Here is a 22,675-nt window from a genome sequence, read left to right as displayed (position 1 = left end):
CTAGTCAATTGTGTTTTTCAGCTCCCAATACACATTTTTCAATATCAGAACAATCACAATGCAAAGGATAGCACCATCCTCGTACTGGAAAATGATAGGATCAGATATCTGAAACTCACACCTTATGATGCATGGGCAGCATAGATTTTAGCTTTCAAAAGGGGTGGAAAACAGTAAACTTCTCTTACTTGGGGCACGGAATCACAGACTTGCCAGCTCTTATCCAAACAACATAACAGAATATTCCAGCCTCCAAATTGGCAAAATAGACCTTTATTGGTTACATTGGGTCCAAAGAAACAGATACAACATTGCAGGCCACTGCTAGGCCATTAGTCATGTATGTTTGATTAAAGACAGGTTTGTGCCTTTTATACCTTCCCCTGTTACCTGTTACCAAGGGAGCATTTTTAGCATATTAGTGAAATCTTGTGGTTGCAAATCAGTACTACATCCGTTTTCACTTATTTAAATGCAAATGATCCCATGGGCATAATCCATGCATATTTAAAATATAAAACACATACGGCAAGATTACGAGTTTTGCGTTACGGTGCGGTGCGGTTTTTAACGCTGAAAAATTGTTTATTACGCTGGAATGGCCAGGAACGCAAATTGCGAGTCGTGTCTGTATAGCTATACCGTAAGCATTTTAGCCTGTAATTCAACGTCCATTCCGCACTCAGAAAAAAAATAGGTTTTTTTTGTGTGGGATTTTCATAGCGCCGGTATTACAGGTTTGTGGTCCGGCTAAAATGCTTGAGCTACAGCCTATACAGACACGAGCCATACCGACATCTGAGAGCAGTAGTTATGGATTTTGCGAGACAAAAATCTTATACAAACCTCATAACTAAACTGTTACAAAGTACACTAACACACATAAACTACCTATTAACCCCTAATCTGCTGCCCACCCACATTGCAATTATAAAATACATTTATTAACCCCTAATTTGCTGCCCACCCACATTGCCAACACTATTGAAATATATTAACCCCTAACTGCCGCTCCCCGACATCGCCAACACTAATAAATGTTTTTAACCCCTAATCTGTCGCTCCCCGATATTGCGATACCTAAATAAACCTATTAACCCCTAAACCGCCGGCCCCCCAAATCGCCAACACTGTAATCAAGTATTAACCCCTTAACCTCCAGCCCCCACATCGTAACTACTAAACTAAACCTTATAACCCCTAGACCGCTGCCCCCCACATCGCAAAACACTAAATTAAACTATTAACCCCTAAACCTAACACCCCCTAACTTTAAATTACAATATAACAATATTTAAATAAATAAAATCTTACCTGTGAAATAAAAATAAAGCTAACATTAAACTATAAATTAACCTAACATAACTATTCTGATAAAATAAAAAATACTACCAATTAAAAACCTAAATTACAAATTTAAAAAAAAACACTACGAAAAAAAAATTAAAAAAATTAAAATTACAAAAAATATAAACACCAAATTACAAAAAATAAAAAACACTAAGCTTACAAAAAATAATAAACAAAATTATCACAAATAATAAACAATTACAACTAATCTAATAGCCCTATAAAAATAAAAAAGCCACCCCAAAATAAAAACACCCCCTAACCTACAATAAACTACCAATAGCCCTTAAAATGGCCCTTTGTAGGGCATTGCCCTAAGTTAAACAGCTCTTTTACCTGTAAAAAAATACAAAGTCCCCCCAACAGAAAAACCCACCACCCAACCAACCCCACAAAATAAAAAAAACACAACTCTAAAAAATCCTAAACTATCCATTGCCCCTAAAGGGGCATTTGTATGGGCATTGGCCTTAAAAGAACATTCAGCTCTTTTACACTACCCTTAAAAGGGCAATCAACTCTTTTACAATTTGCCTATCTCTAATTTAAAAAAAAAAACACCCAAGAAAACCCTTCATCCAGGCAGCGACACCTTCATCCATCTCGGGGACGTCTTCTATCTTCATCCCGGGGGAGCGGAGCTATTCTTGACAGCGAAGACATCCTGCGTGGAGCGTACTCTTCATACGGTCACCTCCGTACACTGAAGTTGAATGCAAGATAGCCGTTTCAAAATGGTGCACCTTGGATTCTTATTGGCTGATTTGATTCTTCAAATTCAAATCAGCCAATAGGATGAGAGCTTCTGAAATCCTATTGGCTGTTCAAAACAGCCGATTTCCTTTTTTGATCCAGAAGTTCCTCCTTATACCCCCTCTCCAAGAATTAATTTTTTATAGTTTGTGTTTGCTCCTCCCATTTCTGGGGGTCCGAGCAATTCTTCTTCATCCTCAGGAATTGTCCTTTCGGGATGTTGTTCTTCCAATTTCTGTGGTGACAACTAGTTTGGTGGACGTAGTTATTACTGTCCACCTTTTTGAAGTGTGTTGATGTTTCAATGGCACCATTTTTCACCTCTATGTTCAGATCTAGGTATGTTAGTGATGTTCGGCTCCACTCGTATGTGAAGTGCAGATTCGCTTCATTCTGGTTCATAACATTGATGGTGTATTCCAGGTCTTCTTGAGATCCTTTCCAGATCAGTATGATATCATCTATGTAACGGCGATAGAGGACCAGACAGGAACAACAGCATCCTCCCCTTGGCGGAGACCAGACTGGAACAACAGGACTCTCCCCTTCTAACTAAAAAGATCTCCCACAGAAGACAAAATTATAATTCGATTTTGGACCAGAAAACAAGAAGATTGCATCTCTAATTCATCCTTTATAAATATCTTAACCTTTGAGAACACAACCATAAAGAACTTCTCTACCATAGAAATCCTCCTCTCATTCTATATAAAAGTCTCCATATCTGAGAGCACAGTTATGAAGTATTTCTTATTACAGAAATATCAAAGAATTCAAAAAAGACTCATAACTAACATCATGTATGGGACTTAACCTGAATTCAGATTAATCTATATCACGCAATGTAAATCTGTATCACAGTTAGGGCCTATATAAAAGGCTCACAAATTACAAAAGATCTAAGGGCCTACTATGAGCCTCACAAACCATTACCGTCTAATAGAGAACGAAAGCTAAACTCATGGTTGCGATAGGAAGACCTAAGGCACATAAGAAAACACATAACTAGGCCACTAAGTAGAAAACGACTCCATACTGATATATATTTAAATATCCCCTTATTAAGAAGAGGCGAAAATGACCCCCATACTGATATATATGTATATTTAAATATCCCCTCACTTACCTTTATACTGATATATATGTATAATCAAATATCCCCCAATTAATTTTAGAAACAGAAGAAAAATGTTTCCCCCGAAAAATCGGAAAATATGTGAAATAGTTCATCCAAGACACATTCTATTTCACAAATGTGTTATTTGTTATTTAGTGGTTGAAATAACCAACAATTTGACAATCAAGATACTAACGTCGGCAATGGGTTCTTAATGGAAATCAAATCTCTAAGAATGGTAGTGAATGTATTGAAATCAACAAAGGCTAACACTAATGATAAAAATAATCAGGAAACGCAATACAGATCAAAAATTACGATCATGTATATAGAACCAAAAAGTTATAAATCGATTCCCCTTTGGTCTTCAAATACCATTGTACATATTAGGTAGGAAGGCTTTCACAATCCTAACATTTACAAACGCAAAGAAAGAAAAATATACAGTAATAGACATAGAGAACATATGAAGCATCAGATTGAAGAAATGTCTAACAATAGAGTTTATTAAACTAATCGAAAAACTAGGACACATAAGCGATCCAATTTCTTAATATCAAATCAACACCAAGAATAACATACGACTACATTAGAATACCAATCAAAGTGTGCGTAATTGCAGCAATACAAGTTTGGATTAATTCGAGAGCTTTCAATCTTTCCACTATAATAGGAATGAAATTAGGAATATAAACAGTACTCCAATACATAAAACTTTAAGAAATGGGCTGGAACCTTAGATTATGTTTTCCTAAGATATACAGAACTATGAGCCAATAAGGCAAAACACAACATACACAGCCTCCAATACAGAATAATAAACCAATAAGGTTCAATACAGCTTACACACCTCCAAAGTTTGAGCAAATTAGAAAAAAGTTTGAGCGCTAACCAATAGGATCAGGAGAATGTCGGACTAACCAATAGGATCAGGGAAATATCGGACTTAACACATAGCGCTGACCAATAAGATTAGGGAAATATCGGACTAAATACATTGAAAAATAGAAGTGTATAAAGTACCGATTAGCTCTAAAGACTATGGCAAGATAAAATATAACTAGCTCTATGGTAAGATAAAACATAACATTAGCAGAGAAGATCGCAAAATTAAATTAAAATTAAAATTAAAATTAATACTATAAGCCATATGAACCGGAAGTATTAAGAAACTGATTCCGGTATCGGTATACGGGCATTATTGGAATAAGGTATTTAAAGACCCTTAGATTAACACTAAACCAGTCTTGAAAAAGGTCTATGTTGGACCGAAACGCGTCGACTGGTGAGTAGCATTCCATTTATTTATACATTAGAAAAACAATCTGCACTATTATTATTTCTTTTGGCAGAAGGAAGTAATAACTTGAGTGACGCTGGAGCTGAAAATCGTCTATTGACGTTGAAGCCCAAACCCCCACTGCAGGCAACTATATATTCCACATAAACTGATAAAGTACATAGAAGAAACGAATCACCCACATTTGGAAACACTAGAACTTTGATTTTTAACGAAGACTTTGTGTAACACATTTTTAGTTTTTTCACTTTTTTAGTTTTTTCACTTTTTTACTTTTTTACTTTTTTCATTTGCTCATTTTTTCATTCTATTTTTTCACTCAAAGCATTATGTTGGTTGCAATCATGTTGGTCACTAGTGACATATAAGGCACTACTTTAGGATTTAGTTTGATTTCAGCACTTTTTAAAAGACACCCAAAAATCTCTTTTACATAGTTTTCTAAAATACTGGGACTGTATGGCACAGTTCATATTCAAGAAACCTTGCAGTTTGTATTGAAATTTCTGCACCCTACACCTATGTGATATCACTTGAACACGGATTTGATATTTTTATTTTAGAAGTTTTGTACTGTTAAAGTCAGCACAGCGACGTATATTTCCTTTGTTGATTTTTCATTCTTTTGTTTTCACATTTTGACCTGTCACACAGTCACCCAAATAGAACACGCATCCTTTATCTTCTTCGCTAGCGGAGAACGGTCACTGATCCTTTAAAGGTACAGTTGACCGGTCTCACTCTGGTCACTTATAACCTTAGGGATCTGATACAAGTGTCTAACAAACACTATAATACACAAACATGTATGGAAGCTAATATTGCTATATAATCACACAATTTTATGCATAACCTGTGGATTGTTTTGATAACTATTGTGGGTTGTTCTGATAAATATAGTGGGTAGCGCTACTATAAGATCGGTGTATACTCCTACAGAAGTGTGATATATACCTTGTCCATCCGGTTAAATTATTTTATCTGATAAGCACCAGTTTAGGATTGTTCTCCGATTATGTTTATTTCCATTTATTAACAATTTTATATTCAGCCTTCGGAGGATTTCAAGCTATCAAACTTCAGCCTTCGGAGGATTTCAAGCTATCAAACTTGAGGGATTCACTTTTTAACATACCTAAGGATTTCATATAACATAGAAAAACAGACTGCTTTTGGTATTTTTGTATTATAACAAGGCATTTTTATTCTCATCAAGTATTGTGCACAACCAAAAACCACCTTATATATGTACCAAGTTTAGATACGTATACTTCAAAACAATCCTGAAAGTATTGTAAAGAATTTATGTTTTAAATCTGTTTTTAAATTTGTTTTAAATTTGTAATAAATCATATGTTTAAACCACATTGTAAAGGATTTGGTTTTACATTCTGAACCCAGCCGGTCCGCTGGCGCTTTGATAATTTCTGATTTTGCTTATAACTCATTTGACTACTAGGGGTCACATATCAAAGCCAAGGGTTCTTTTGGTAGTAGGCGCTAAGTGATTTCTTCTCTTTGTAGTTATTAAATAGTTAATAACTATTTAATAACTATTCTAACTAGCTAAAATAAATACAAAGTTACCTGTAAAATAAATATAAATCCTAAGATAGCTACAATATAATTATTATTTATATTGTAGCTATCTTAGGGTTTATTTTACAGGTAAGTATTTAGTTTTAAATAGGAATAATTTATTAAAGTATAGTGTAGTGTTAGGTGTAATTGTAACTTAGGTTAGGATTTATTTTACAGGTAAATTTCTCTTTATTTTAGCTAGGTAAGCTATTAAATAGTTAATAACTATTTAATAGCTATTGTACCTAGTTAAAATAAATTGAAATTTGCCTGTAAAATAAAAATAAATCCTAAGATAGCTACAATATAATTATTATTTATATTGTAGCTATATTAGGGTTTATTTTAAAGGTAAGTATTTAGTTTTAAATAGGATCAATTTAGTTAATAATAGAAATATTATTTAGATTTATTTAATTAATATTTAAGTTAGGGGGGCGTTAGGGTTAGTGTTAGACTTAGGTTTAGGGGTTAATAATTTTATTACAGTGGCGGCGTCGTAGTGGGGGGCAGGATAGGGGTTAATAAATTTATTATAGGTGGCGACGGTGTAGGGGGGGCAGATTAGGGGTTAATAAGTTTAATATAGGTTGCGGCGGGTTCAGGGAGCGGCGGTTTAGAGGTTAATACATTTATTATAGTTGCGGTGGGCTCTGGGAGCGGCGGTTTAGGGCTTAATATGTATAGAGTATCTTGCGGTGGGCTCCGGGAGCGGCGGCTTAGGGGGTAATCAGTTTATTATAGCTTGCGGTGGGCTCCTGGAGCGGCGGTTTAGGGGTTAATCAGTTTATTATAGCTTGCGGTGGGCTCTGGGAGCGGCGGTTTAGGGGGTAATAACTTTATTTAGAAGCGGCGGTGTAGGGGGGACAGATTAGTGGTGTTTAGACTCGGGGTACATGTTAGGGTGTTAGGTGCAGACATCTCCTATAGGAATGAATGGGATGTCTGTCAGCAGCGAACTTGTACTTTCGCTATGGTCAGACTCCCATTGATTCCTATGGGATCCGCTGCCTCCAGGGGTGGCGGTTTGAAAACCAGGTACGCTGGGCCGTAAAAGTGCCGAGCATACCTGCTAGTTTTTTGATAACTAGCAAAAGTAGTGAGATTGTGCCGCACTTGTGTGCGGAACATCTGGAGTGACGTAAGAATCGATCTGTGTCGGACTGAGTCCGGCGGATCGAAGCTTACGTCACAAAATTCTACTTTTGCCGGTCTGTAGCCTTTGATAACTAAGGCGTATCAGCCTCGCCACAAATACGCTGTGGAATTCCAGCGTATTTGAGGTTGACGGCTTGATAACTACCCCCCATAAAGTGCTTCTCAATTTTGAAAGCCTGAGAGAGACATGGGTATGGCACCCAGAACTTTAGAAATTTCATCCCATTAAATAAATTTAAAAAAAAAAACATTACTGGAAACTAAAATAAACGTATACTATTCACTTGTATAGCATTTAGATATTCCATACAATTTTAAATACATACTTTCCAAATGAGTGTCAGTAGAAATTCCAAAAGTTATTTTAACCCGCTGGACGTGAGCCATTAAATTAAATACAAAGAGAAGTTTGAAATGCAAATTTGTTGAATTAATTATAACTCATAGCAGACGGCACTTCACAAATACAACGCCATATTACAAGTGGCGCTCTATTAGGCGATTTCGCTTGCGGCCAAACACTGATGGCAGTAAACTTTTAACACGGGTTATTGAGCGTATTACAAGTTGAAAGTAATATGTTTTGCATGCGAATGAAAGCTGGTGCGCTCAAACTTCAGGACTTTGGATATCATGACCGCAAAAACTTCTTCTCCCTACATAAACCTATGCTCGAGTGCTAACCCGACACCACATTAGACCTACAGTGAAACAATCCTAAGGTAGTTGTGCATATTTTACATTCCAATGTTTTTCACATAGAAGAAAATGTTTTTTTTTATATATATATATATATATATATATATATATATATATATATATATATATATATATATATATATATATATATATATATATAGATACGAACAAAAAACTTGCACTCTCTGGTCATTTCAAAAGTAATTACTTTTGAAATGACCAGAGAGTGCAAGTTTTTTGTTTGTAGCTATTAAAATTCACTAGCACCCTGGCAGCTGTTTGACTGAGTGAGAGTGCACACCCCAGCTGTGTTTATATATATATATATATATATATATATATATATATATATATATATATATATATATATATATATATATATACCGATATATCAATATTAATATATAAATTTATAGATATATACAGATATATAAATGTATCAATTCATATGTACATGTATAGATATATACAGAAATATATAGGAATAGATATTTAAAAATACTAAGAAGGAGAGCAGTCATGTCGGAGATGAGCTCCCACTATCTTTCTGGTTTAAACAACAAAATCTGCCATACAGGTATCAGAAATGACCTACAAAGCTGAACAGTTCCTAATCTAATGTCCCCGACAACTATGAGATGAGTTTTGCTGCAACTATACTTCAAGAATTTGGTGTGCCCTAAGCTAAACTTTTGTGACTGGATCTCACTAATTTATCCGAGTATTGGATCCTGCCTGTCTTGGGCGTACAGCCGCTACTTTATTGCACCATGATTATGGAGGCAGATAATGATACCATCCGTCAGATGTTATTGAACTTTGAAGGCGGATGGAGACGGTGCGAACACTGAGGCCTTGCATATTCAAGAGATCTATGCTCACCGCCTGAGTACTTCAGATCCCATCTATGGCAGACCGACGGAGACACGGGTATCTGTGTCTGAACAGCAGAGTCGCAACGTGCTTGCAGAAATTACGATAGCGGAGACAGGATCTGTGCCGCTACAGCTGAAATTACCTCCGGACTGTGAGTACTCTAGTTGTCTGCAATTTGGGGTGACTGATGTCACACTCTGGCCATATCGTGATGGCATACTGTGTGGAAAGAGCGAAAACCACTTTTTATGTCAGCCGGGCTTGGTGTCAACACAGTTTCTTACAGCGGGACAGGTACCTGGGTCCATACTCCTACGCTATACTCTGACCTATCTAACTGCCCGCTTAATGCTCAAGCTCTGGGTACTACCTTGCAGGCTACCAGACCAAATTTACAGCTCCTATCCAGAGATCATTAATGGTCTGAAACAGTTTGGAAGACTATGTCTGAGCCGGTTTATTAATTTTCCCAATGGAGACCTGCTCAGTCGATCCGGCATAGGGTAAAGTCTTCTGAGGAGAAAGACGGAGTCGCAATATATGGCAAATTATCTCTGGTATATTTCATAGCTATATATGAGACTGCAAACACCTATACTGAACGTTAAATGTTTAAAGTTATTCATCCAACTTTGCAGGTTCCTCAATGTTTTCTGCTGGCTTGTATGACAGCACAGCACAGTTCATTATTGTTTGACTTAATAGATATATGTGGGACTACAAACACCTGCACTAAACACTAACTGTTTAAAGTTATTTTTCTAATTTTGCAGGTTCCTCAATGTTTTCTGCTGGCTTCTCTAGCAGTACAGCACAGATCATTATTGTTTGATATTACTTAGCAGGAGCACCCTCTGTTCACATGAGACAGCTATTTCAGGCGCTACCCTGCGTCAGAGGTATTATAATTCAATGTCTTTTTAATGGACTTCTGAAGTCAATGAGTATATGATGTTTAGCTAATATTACAGCCTGCACTGTGCATATTTCCTAGGTTCCTTATATACCCTTTTACATATAGACTCCATCCACCTAAACCTTTACCTTATGTTTAGCTTATTAAGTTTATATTTGCACTAAACTGATCTTAGATGCAATGATTTTTGTGCATATCCATACTGTTATCAGTCCTGAATTGAGGGGCATTTATATAAACCAACTATATGATGTTTAATGAGATATATAAAAATTATCGTATTACCGAAGTTCATATGTTGTGTGCTGTAAGGTAACACTTTGCATAACAGTACTCACTCATAGTTTTTCTGTATGCGATGTGTTCCAGCTCCAGCTTTGGGTATTGTACATTTATCATATTGGATGAGTTAGCTTAGCATCTGAATTCTACACCTATATGACCTATAGGTATATCATCCCATCTGTTATTTCTTATAATACCGGATTTAAGTATTACACCACTTTCATTTGAGATGAGTGTGTTCCCAATTAAGCCCCAGGGCTTCATAACCTAACTATATATTGCACTACATCTATAAATAGAGAAGTTATTCCCTTTAGTACACATTTTCCCTTGAGGCAATGTTTGAGGCTAGACGGGGTGACATTTTTTGTAGATAATAACTAATGTTCACTTGCTCCTCTGTATACCTGAGAGAGTCAATATATCTCAGATTGGACCCATAGATATCTTTCACCTATTGTGGTATTAAGGCACCTTCTCTGCTTTTCATTAGATATACTTTCCTATATATGTTTAGTATGGGCCCCAACCTAGCTTCTAGATATCTCACTATTAGGGAATATGTAAATTTACATGTTTGTAGGTTATTTACTTATGTAGTGCTACAGCAGCATTTTTGATCATCCAGTACCTTATACCTACAAGCTACATGATACCTTATTTATAGGCAGTATACACTATAGAGTCACCGCCATTACAGAGTTAAGTGAACTTAAACTAATATATTTTGGCTAAATTTGACGCCATTAAGTTAGTTATATAACACTCCAGCAGTAGCTGTCCATTCCTCTAAACATTTGGAACTCACGATGTGGGAGTTATCTATTTTGAAACCCTTCCCATAACCTTAGAGCTCCTTCTTTAAATGCTCAGGGCCAAATTAACGGGAAATATTTCTCTCCTAATAATATCACCCACTAAATAATTTAATAACAGATATGTTATTTAGTTTTACCCTTCTAATAGAGAGGGGCCCTTTATGTTTTATACTTTCAACCTTCCCTCATCTTGAAGGTCCCATTATATTTCTTTTGTAACCCTTACCTATGGCTCCACCCCCCCCCATACTACCCTATATTTGAAAAGCGGTGCTTATCCGCTGAATTTTCTACCCCCCCCCCCCTTATATTTTTGAAAATAAAAATTTCAGTTGATAATTTACTCTTTACATTATATGTATGGGACCATAAGTGTCCAATACATTCGCTATCTTTCCTCTAGATAACATTTGCTTTTACTGGTCCAAATGTGGCCGCTTGCGCTCTTGAGGAAATAATTGAAGAATATAAGCAATAAAAAATAAAATAGAGGTTCTTGATATATACCTAGCTTTCTACCACATTGTTATTTCATGTATAAGAATAACTATTGTAAATGTGACACTGATGTTGTATTTTTTCTTATGTTGTATGGTATTTTATACATGGCATAACCTCAATAAAAAACTTTAAAAAAAAAAATACTAAGAAGATTTTTTACTATGTGAAGAACATTGGAATGTAAAATATATACAGTAAATAAACAGTAAAACATATTTTATATAGTAAAACACACCCACTTATTTTTTTTTTTTTTAAATGTTTTAACAACCTTATAAATAAGTTTGGTTTTTTAAACTTGTTTCACAAAAAAACAAGGGATGTGTGTAAAAGTAGCTCTCATAAAGGTAGTTTTAATTATTATATAGTAAACACACACACATTTAAAAAAAAATGTTTTAACAACCTTATAAATAAGTTTGTTTTTTTTAAACTTGTTTCACAAAAAAACAAGGGATGTGTGTAAAAGTAGCCCTCATAAACGTAGTAATTAATTATAACAATTTAATATCGTATATGGATCAAATATTAGCATTTAAGATGTATACTTGTAACTATTTATTATTTATCACAACCTAAGGTTTTGTCTGCATAAATGGGAACTAAGTATGCAACAAGTTTCCTACTCAGATGGTCTTGGATGTCTGATAAACCATTAGGAGCTGAACGATAACAGGGGATATGCGTTGAAATATTTTTCTATGCATTTTAGGAGATTATAAAATATATATAAATATACATTACAATTACATAAAAAAAAATATTTACTGATAACTGTTTCCACAACAAATTGTTATGTACAATATGGTGGCTCCGAATGTCATACCACATTAACTTTGGCAATAAGAAACATATTATATAAATGTTATACACATGATATATTTATAACATAACATGCATATTATAAGCAAACATATGCCATACAAACTAATTTAAAAAATAATGTATTTTTTCCACAGTATCCTTATATTATATACCGTAGATACTCGAGTATAACGCCACTCGTGTATAACGGGAGGGGATAGCTATAATCTGGAAAAGGGAGAAAAGTTCAAGACGCGAGTATAACTTGAGGAGCAAAAAAGTATAAATCAAAGAATGGAAAACACAATTTTACAGAGCAAAAAAGTAAACAGTAAATTTTAATATCAAAGTATGAAAACACAATTTTACGGTACATACCGTAATTGTTGCATACGGTAAACAGTAACAAAAGAGTATAGTAAACTACCAATTACCGGTAGGCCTACCGGTACTGAATATTAAAATCCTTTGAAGTGAGTGTCCGAATCCTCTTCTGCAAACAGTGCAATTATGACATCTTGAGATTCTGCAGTATCAAGATAAGGATCAACAGTATCATCTGTCTCATACTCCATCTTCATAGATGGCATCATCTTCGGTCCAATCCATGGTATTGCTTATGCCACATTTAGAGAAGGATTTCTGGATCACTTCTGGCAGCATTGATTCCCAGGCGTCTTTAATCCAACAAAAAAACAACAGTGATATCTGGTCTCTGAGGCAGGCCAGACTTGGTTGTTGTTACCGCATCAGAGAATATCCAATCGGCCCACATCTGGCGAAGTCTGTCTTTAAATGGCTTGTTTAGATGTCAATCCACCTGGAATAACGGCAATGTCAGCGCACTTATTGCTGACAGCTGATTTGATGCTGTCTTTAAAATGTGCACTTAACATATCCCACACCAGTAATGCTCTTTTGCAGTGCAGACTGCCAGGTCGATGGCACCAAACATTATCAAGCCAGAATTTCACTCCGTCTTTGTCCATCCAGCCTTTTGGTTGAGCTCTAACGATGACACCAGATGGGAATTTTGCATTTTTCTGGAGAGTTTTTTGCTTAAAAATAATCAGTGGTTCCAGTATTGTCCCATCAGCCATGCAGGATAGAACGACTGTGAAGTGAGTTTTCTCGTGACCGGTTGTCTTCACGAGAACAGTCTTCTCTCCTTTGGTATGAACAGAATGATTTCCAGGCAAATCAAACATCATGTGTTTTTCATCCATGTTGCCAATCTGACCAAGCTCATAGATGTGTTGCCGACGAAGTTTAAGAATAAATATGTGAAAGCTGTCAACTTTTGCTTTGAGATCCTTTGGCAGTTTCTGAGATAGATCTGTTCTTTGGCATAACGTTAAATTATGCCATTCCATAAAGCATATACACCATCCTGCTGAAGCTACGAAATTCGTATTAACACCAACCTCACCAGACTTGAGTTTCAATGCTTGGAGACGTATAGCTGTTAGTGAAATGACATAGCCATTATTTCTGTGCCCCATGACCAAATCATATAAAGTTGATTCCAGTTTTAGATATGCAGATGATAACCCTCTGCAGGCCTTCTTAGTCCGCGGCATCATTTCTAGTTCTTTTTTCTTTTTACACCAGTCACGAACTGTACTCTCTGCTATACCAAACTGACGCGCAGTAGCATAATTATTGCTTGATTCGGCCACTTTGATAACATTTAGCTTAAATGACGCATCATATGAAGAGCATAGTCTTTTTTAATTCATTTTTTTACGGTTTACGGTAATTAAAGAAAATTTCAGTAGTCTGTGTACAGTACGGTAATCTGATCTCTGTACCGTAATATCCAAAACTGGAATAAACTTTATCTGATATATGCTGTATGTCTCCAAGCATTGAAACTCAAGAAGTCTGGTGAGGTTGGTGTTAATTTGAATTTTGTAGCTTCAGCAGGAAACCGGTCACGAGAAAACTCACTTCACAGTCGTTCTGTCCTGCATGGCTGATGACACAAAACTGAAAACACTGGTTATTTTTAAGTGAAAAACTCTCCCGCAAAAATGTGAAATTCCCATCTCTCATCGTTAGAGTTCAACCAAAAGGCTGGATGGACAAAGACAGAGTGAAATTCTGGCTTGATAATGTTTTGGACATGTTTAGTGCACATCTTAAAGGCAGCATCAAATCAGATGAAATGAAATGTCTCGAATATACTGCGACCCTTCCAATTTGTATCTTATTTTATGTCTCAAAAATCTTGCGTTATACTCGAGTATCTACGGTATATTACATTTTATTATATTATATTGTATGTATTTCAACTATTCAGTTACAGTGGGATAATTTAGATAATAGAAACAAGCTGCAATCCAAGACTTTTAAAAGCTACAATACACACATTTCTCATATTTCTAAAATAAGTGCATGTTGGCACCAAAACATTGACTGGAATTATTTAGATTTTTCATGTTTTGTAACCGCTAAGCAAAGAATCTCCAAAATTACCTTTTACATCTGCCTAAAAAACTGTTTACATGTTAAACTCCCTTTTATTTATCTCCTTTAGATTTCATGTGTTTAGTATTCTCTGAAAACACCATTATTTAACCCCTTCGCTACCGGGAATTTTAGAGAAAAATTTGTCCAAAATACTGGAGATTTTTTTGTATTTTGGCTATCACTCTACTTAAACAGAAATAGAGCTTTGTTTTTTTTTACTTTTTATTTACCTTTCAAAAACTATCAATAATTTTAAAGTAAACAACCCAAGGTATTGACCTAAGCCTTTTTTTATATATATATATTTCCCCTGCCAAATGTGATCATATAAAAAAAATTGTTAACTTTTTAAAAAACTGAATTATTTACATACCACTTGTGCAATCACAAATGATTGTAAAAGCTTCTCTGAGATCCCCTTTGCTCAGAAATAGCAGACATAGATGGCTTTGCCATTGCTTTTTTGGTAATTAGAAGGCTGCTTATTGCAGCTGTGCATCTCACTTCTGAAATTCCAGGCAATGAAGGGGCTAATTAGTTAGCTGATAAGGAAAAGAGTATAGTAATTCAGGGATTACCGACCTGACACCTCCCACTCCCTGATCCCTCCCAAACAGCTCCCCCCATCCTCAATCATCACCATCATCTTAGGTACTTGACAACCGAGAGTGCTTGTGCTTCCAGCAGTATGGACATACATCTTTGTTATGTAGTATGATAGGCTATGTACCGCATGATGTATATCTATGTCCATTTGGCCCAAGGGGTTAAAGGAACATTAAACAATAAATACAATTTATAAGCATTGTATTAAGGTTATTTCTTGCCTCCCTCTAGTCATTGGTGCTACCATGTTGAAATTGTTCCCTACATTCCAGTGCTGACCTTCAGATACCAGCAGTGTAACCTAGGTTCCCTTAGAGGGAGGTGCATGAAATTAATTTAGCATTTAGTGTCCCTTTAAGGAAGCTTACCAACTAAAACCTGGCACATATACTGTTCCATGCTAACCAACAGTCCTGCCTGTCCATGTAACTCTGACAGTTATCCTCTAACACATGTTTTCTTAATGATACGCAGGGATCACAGTGTGGCCCTTCATATTAACATATTTCTACAGATGTGTTTCACTTGGATTGCAATACAGTTGGTAAGAAAACAAAAAATATCTGAACTAAGATAAATCTTTTGTAATATCCTGACATAATACCATCTGTTCTTTTCCTTATGAACTTTGTAAAGAGCTGCCTTTTATGGTGAACTCTCAAAATTAATGAAAAATCTAAAGAGAGCCAGGTAATGCACAGTAAAATGTCACAAAAGGTACATAACATTGCAGTTAGCGTGTGACACTAAATTAAGGTTGTTACCTTTTCTGGAAAAGAAATCTAGGCCATGCTAATTAGCATTCATTTGTATGAATAATTATACAACATAAATCAAGAACTAAAGATGCTAGGACTGGTTATAAATGATCATTTGTTTATAATAAAATTCTAACGCACTTGGTAGTGTCTTTATTTCTATATTTAATCTTTATTTTCAACTTTTAACCTAAACTTTAAAAATATCAGTCATGATGATAAAATACAGGCTGGTTGGCAACCCTACACTACATGCACTATGTGAGTCATTGCTCTTCAAACAAGTAAAATAATATTTTCAGTCATGGAGAGCCAAACATTTTTATTGTCTATTGAAAATGGCAGGTTTTAGACATTAATATTATTATTTGAATGAACAATAAATACAACAAAGCTTAGAAAGCTCAAAGCCCCTCTAACCTCCAATACTATAAATAAACTAGATTCTTTTTAACCATTCAGTACCTGTACAACTGAATTTTGGCCATTGCATTCAATAAAGAGAGAAGTCAAGTCTTCAAATGTAAGACTACAGAAGATAAAGCAATATTCAACTACTGTGTATAGTAAATATGGTTAGCAGTCTTTCTATAACTAGTTTTCCTTTAAAATGCATGTGATACTCTTTTCCATTGATAACAATGTGAGATCTTCATTTGTCTTTAAATGAAGTGAAAAATAAATCTAAGCCTATTTAGACACAATGGCCTCTATTTATCAAAGTCTGGCGGACCTGATCCGACAGTGCGGGTCAGGTCCGCCAAACCTCGCTGAATACGGAGAACAATACGCTCTCCGTATTCAGCATTACACCAGCAGCTCACAAGAGCTGCTGGTGCAACGCCGCCCCCTGCAGAATCACGGCCAATCGTCCACCAGCAGGGGGTGTCAATCAACCCGATCATACTCGATCGGGTTGAATTGCGGCGATGTCTGTCTGCCTGCTCAGAGCAGGCGAACAGGTTATGGAGCAGCGGTCTTTAGACCGCTGCTTCATAACTGGTGTTTCTGGCGAGTCTGCAGGCTCGCCAGAAACACGGGGCCTCAAGCTCTATCTGGAGCTTGATAGATATGCCCCAGTATGTCATAATGTCCTGCAGTCAGGCTTAATGTGTGTTGTGTTATTGTTACTTTACCGAGTGCAGGTTCGGCACATTCCTTATACTGCTCAGGAGTGCAGAATGGGGCATCACCTAAAGAAACAAAAACATAAGCTATTTTATTCATCATACCAGAATACTCAAGAAAACTACTAGCACCTACATAAAATATATAACAAATAATAGAGCTTGAACTGGGAGACCTGAGATACTTTTTACCCATATAATGTTTTTCTACACACTGGCCTACATTCACTAAGGATTAGTGCACAAATTGACCAGACTTTCTCAGGATCTCCATAGTAAGTACCTACTGAACATGTCTTTTAGGTTCTCTTTGTTATACACATATACAAACATTTTAAGGCTATCCATATGAGCACCCAATGTACAGCCTTTCACAAGCTCACCTGGCATATGCACCATTTTGCAGCCACAGTTCTCCACGATGTATCTGGTCTCACAATCTATTCTACATGCTGAAACACTGTAAATCGGGAAGAAATCAGAGCCCAGCTCAGAAAAACGGCATAGACCCCATGGTGAGGGAAGGTACGTAAGCTGTAATATAAATAGAAGGGAAAAAAAAAACAGAATTTCATATATATATATATATATATATATATATATATACAGGTATATATATAGCAATGTAGATTGTTTTATCCATATAAGTCCATTAGACAACATGTTTGAGATATATATGTGCGTGAGAATTACTTTATTGTGCTATATACATGTATTTAGTAATACCTTTATTCTAGCCTTAACACCACTTCAGGTCTACAGTCACACTAACAATTTCAGTGCTATTATGTGTTGCTCTCTAGCAATGTTAGCGTGCCCTGCCCTGACCATGCCTTGGATCATTCTGGAGCACCAATGGTCAACTACTACTTTCTGACTATGAGGTCTCTGAGACACCTTCCATTCTATACAGCAAGATAACTTTTCTATAACAAAACCATACACGTGACTATTTTACTCTTAAAGTGATACTGAACCCAATTTTTTTCTTTCGTGATTCAGATAGAACATGTAATTTTAAGCAACTTTCTCATGTACTCCTATTATTTTTTTTCGTTCTCTTGCTATCTTTATTTGAAAAAGAAGGCATCTAAGCTAAGGAGCCAGACAATTTTTGGTTCAGCACAATGCACAGCACTTGTTTATTGGTGGGTGAATGTATCCACCAATCAGCAAGAACAACCCATGTTGTTCTCATAAAATGGGCCGGCTTCTAAACTTACATTCTTGCTTTTCAAATAAAGATAACAAGAGAATGAAAATTTGATAATAGGAGTAAATTAGAAAGTTGCTTAAAATTGCATGCTCTATCTGAATAACGAAAGAAAAAAATTGGGTTCAGTGTCCCTTTAAGTACATTTACTTTAGCCTTATTTCAAGTGTGTTTCCAAAGTGTTTTTATCTTTGGAAAGAGGTTTTTTTTGTAAGATTTCAAGTGCTGGACATTTCATGCAACTATATATTTTAAAGGAAGGAACACCCACTAAAGAATCTTTGGAAAATATAGGTACATTTATAGCAGGATCATGCACAAAGCCCCCCCCCCCCCCCTTCTTAACAAACCCTCTTCTTGTATTTACTCTCCTTACACATACCTTTGTTGTAGTCATGTCAATGCTCTGGCTGTGTTTGCAGCCCTGCTTGCCCCTAACTAAAATATTTTCACTGTCTGGATAATCAGTTCTTTTCATCTCACATATATTCATACTTCTTAGTGCTCTTTATATAAATATTTGGTAGTCAAGAATCATATATTGCAAGCTCAAGCTGATGTCACATGTCATTCCAATATCATATGAGTGGAATTCTCCATCATTTTTAAAAACATTTGACCCTTCCTGCTGCTTAAACCACTAATATTTTTTTTTGTCTGTGAATGGATAATAGAAAGGAACAAATACTTGTATTCACATTAAAATTCCTTTAGATTTAATTACTTTAGGGGTGCCCTCCCCTTATCATAGTGCTGTGGAAATCATTAGGATGAGTGGGGTATGAGTACTGAGTGCTTAAAAGAGCATTTTAATGCAAAAACAATATACTCTGATTTGTTATATCATATGATTTTGCATTAACTATAGGCTAGATTACAATGTGGTGCGCTAATGATAGCATGCGATAACCAATATCGCTGGACCGCACTACTATTAGCGCGCATCTTTGATATTACAAGATCATGGTAAACTTTTTTCTTGTAAAGAGAACTTTGCTCAAGCGCAACCTATACATTCAATGGATATCGCAACCGTGCTAATTTGTGCTGATACTACAAGTTGAAAGTTACATTTTGCACTCAAGCGCAAGCCGAAACTGCGCTAACTTGTGCTGGTACTACAAGTTGAACTCAAGCGCAAGCTGAAACTGCGTTAGAATATTTAGCTTGGCTTGAGACCTGAAGGGTTAAAACAAGTTGCACAAAACACATTAAAATAAAGTATTACACACATATACACACTTTGTAATATTCATTTAAGTTATGGTGGAGATAAAACTGTAAGATTAAAATCTTCCATTACAAAAAAGTAAGAACCATAAAATGAGACAATCAGCACATCTAGGCAAGTATCCCTGCTAGCCTTCCAATATAAATTGTCTGTATACATTGTTACCCAAACAAAGTTCTCTGGAACATTGGTAACAATGTATACGGACTACTTCTATAGGAAGGTAATCAGGGACACTTGTCTAGATTTGCTGATCAGCTATACAATATTTTGTTTAACAGTTCACCCCATAGATGTCTATGGGGAGAAGTTAGCGCAGTCACAGTATCCGAAAGTCCTGAAGTTAGTGTGCATAGGACTTTCAATCCCGCACTACCTTTTTACTTTTAACTTGTAATACAAATGCTAAGCTGCTCACAGTTAGTGCACGAGTGAAAAAGTTATTTAGCGGGCCACTTGTAAACTAGCCCTATGTATTTAACTAACCTCACAATCAGTACACAACCCCTTTAATTGTAGGGTCATGTGACTGCCACTACTAATTGGCTGACTGCAGTGTTCTGCTTAGAAGACAAAAGACTTGAATCTCACAAGTGGAACTTTACATATGTGTTTAACCCCTTTATAGAGGTTAAACACAAAATTATCTAAAGTCAGTAATACAACAACTGCATGTTCTTACTAATAAGACAATGTACATTTTTGCATTATAATGTCCCTTAAATATGTGGATGATGCCTAAGTGGCTCAGGATGTCCTTTTGTCATTATCATATATGGGCCTCACATTACTCACATATTATTGGCCTGGGCATCAACTATGTAATTTTTGTTGCTGCTTTCACAAGGCATATGGTGTATGATGGCAGATACTGCCCATATATATAATTTATCCTGCTGCACTTTGAACCTATGGGGGATATTTATCAAGCTGTCAACTATGTTGCATTCGCCGGCATCAATACGCTCGCCTAACATCGCCAAACATCGCTGCCGCGGATATAAATACGAGCTCCATATTTATAAAAAAAGCCGTCAAAAACACGTGCACCAAGTACAGGGCAATGAGCATTGGACTGTTGTTAACTAACAGTCATTGATGACGTTGCTATTCGTGTTTTTCCCAACTTTATTTATACCATTTCACTAAAAGCCGCCATTATACTAAAACATTTAACCCCTATCCCGCCACCACTGCAACCTAAATAAAGTTATTAACCCCTATCCCGCCACTCCCCGACATCGCCGCAACCTAAATAAACATATTAACCCCTAAACCTCTGTTCTCCCACATCACCACCACTAACTAAGCCTATTAACCCTCTGTCCCCCACATCGCAATAAACAAAATTAAGCTAGTAACCCCTAAACAACCCCCTAATTTTTATTAAAATTACAACATCCCTATCTTAATATAAATTAAAACTTACCTGTAGAATTAAAATAAACTATTTTTAAACTATTAATTAACCTACCCTAACTATTATACTACAATTATATTAAACTAACCCTACTAAAATTATTTAAATGTACTATTAAACATTATTAAAAGTACTACATTATAAAAAACAATCAAACACTAAGTTACAAAACACAAATAAACACTAAATTACCCCAAAATTTTTTTAATCAAAAATAAAAAAAAATTACACCTAATCTAATAGCCCTATCAAAATAAAAGGCCCCCCAAAATAAAAAAAAACCCTAGCCTACAATAAACTACCAATGGCCCTTAAAAGGGCCTTTTGTGGGGCATTGCCCCAAAGATATCAGCTCTTTTACCTGTAAAAAAAATACAAACACCCCCCCAACAGTAAAACCCACCATCCAACCAACCCCCCCAAATCTTAAATAACCTAACCTACCCATTGCACTGAAAAGGGTGTTTGCATGGGCATTGCCCTTAACGGGGCATTTAGCTCTTTTATTGCCCAGACCCTAATCTAAAAATAAAACCCACCCAAAAAACCCTTAAAAAACCTAACACTAACCCCAGACGATCCACTTTCAGTTCTTGATGTCCCGCTTGAAGGATCCATCCAGCTGGCGAAGTCATCATCCATGCGGCAAGAAGTCTTCATCCAGGCGGCCTCTTCTATCTTCATCCAGCTGGCGAAGTCTTCATCCAGACGGCATTTTCTATCTTCATCCATCTGGCACAGAGCGGGTCCATCCTGAAGACATCCGGCGTGGAGCATCCTCTTCATAAGGTCACTGTACACTGGAACTTGAATGCAAGTGATGAAATCCAAGATGGCGTCCCTTACATTCCTATTGGGTGAAAGATTTCAATCAGCCAATAGGAATTAGAGCTGCTAAAATCCTATTGGCTGTTCCAATCAGCCAATAGGATTGAGCTCTCATCCTATTGACTGTTCCAATCAGCCAATAGAATGAGAGCTCAATCCTATTGGCTGTTTGGAACAGCCAATAGGATGAGAGCTCAATCCTATTGGCTGATTGAAATCTTTCAGCCAATAGGAATGCAAGGGATGCCATCTTGGATTTTGTCACTTGCATTCAAGTTCCAGTGTATGGCAGCGACCGTATAAAGAGGATGCTTCGCGCTGGTTATCTTCAGGATGGACCTGCTCCACGCCGGATGGATGAAGATAGAAGATGCCGTCTGGATGAAGACTTCACCAGCTGGATGAAGATAGAAGATGCCGTCTGGATGAAAACTTCGCCTGATGGATCCTTCAAGCGGGACTTCAATTACTGTAAGTGGATCGTCAGGGGTTAGTGTTTGGCTATTTTAAAAGATTTTTGTGTCGGTTTTATTTTTAGATTAGGGTCTGGGCAGTAAAAGAGCTAAATGCCCTTTTAAGGGCAATGCCCATACAAATGCCCTTTTCAGGGCAATGGGTAGCTTAGGTTATTTTAGATATTATTTTTGGGAGGGTTGGTTGGGTGGTGGGTTTTACTGTTGGGGGGGTGACTGTATTTTTTTTACAGGTAAAAGAGCTGATATCTTTGGGGCAATGCCCCACAAAAGGCCATTTTAAAGGGACAGTCTACACCAGAATTTTTATTGTTTTAAAAGATAGATAATCCCTTTATTACCCATTCCCCAGTTTTGCATAACCAACACAGTTATATTAATATACTTTT

General features: G+C 36.3%; 1 protein-coding gene across 1 annotated transcript in view; it reads right to left on the bottom strand.

Moving 5' to 3' along the window:
- The window catches only part of ASIC2 (acid sensing ion channel subunit 2), a 796,537-nt gene that overhangs the window by 248,134 nt on the left and 525,728 nt on the right, over nt 1-22,675 (bottom strand). The window contains exons 4-5 of the mRNA XM_053699697.1: nt 17,505-17,655; nt 17,131-17,187 (exon numbers count right to left, since the gene is read on the bottom strand). Coding sequence (XP_053555672.1) covers nt 17,131-17,187; nt 17,505-17,655 — 208 coding nt within the window. The remainder of the gene's footprint in view (nt 1-17,130; nt 17,188-17,504; nt 17,656-22,675) is intronic.

This window comes from Bombina bombina, chromosome 1 (genome assembly GCF_027579735.1).
Source record: "Bombina bombina isolate aBomBom1 chromosome 1, aBomBom1.pri, whole genome shotgun sequence".
Taxonomy (NCBI): domain Eukaryota; kingdom Metazoa; phylum Chordata; class Amphibia; order Anura; family Bombinatoridae; genus Bombina; species Bombina bombina.
The sequence above is the reverse complement of the archived record's forward strand: the minus strand, read 5'-3'. Positions and strand labels throughout refer to the sequence as shown.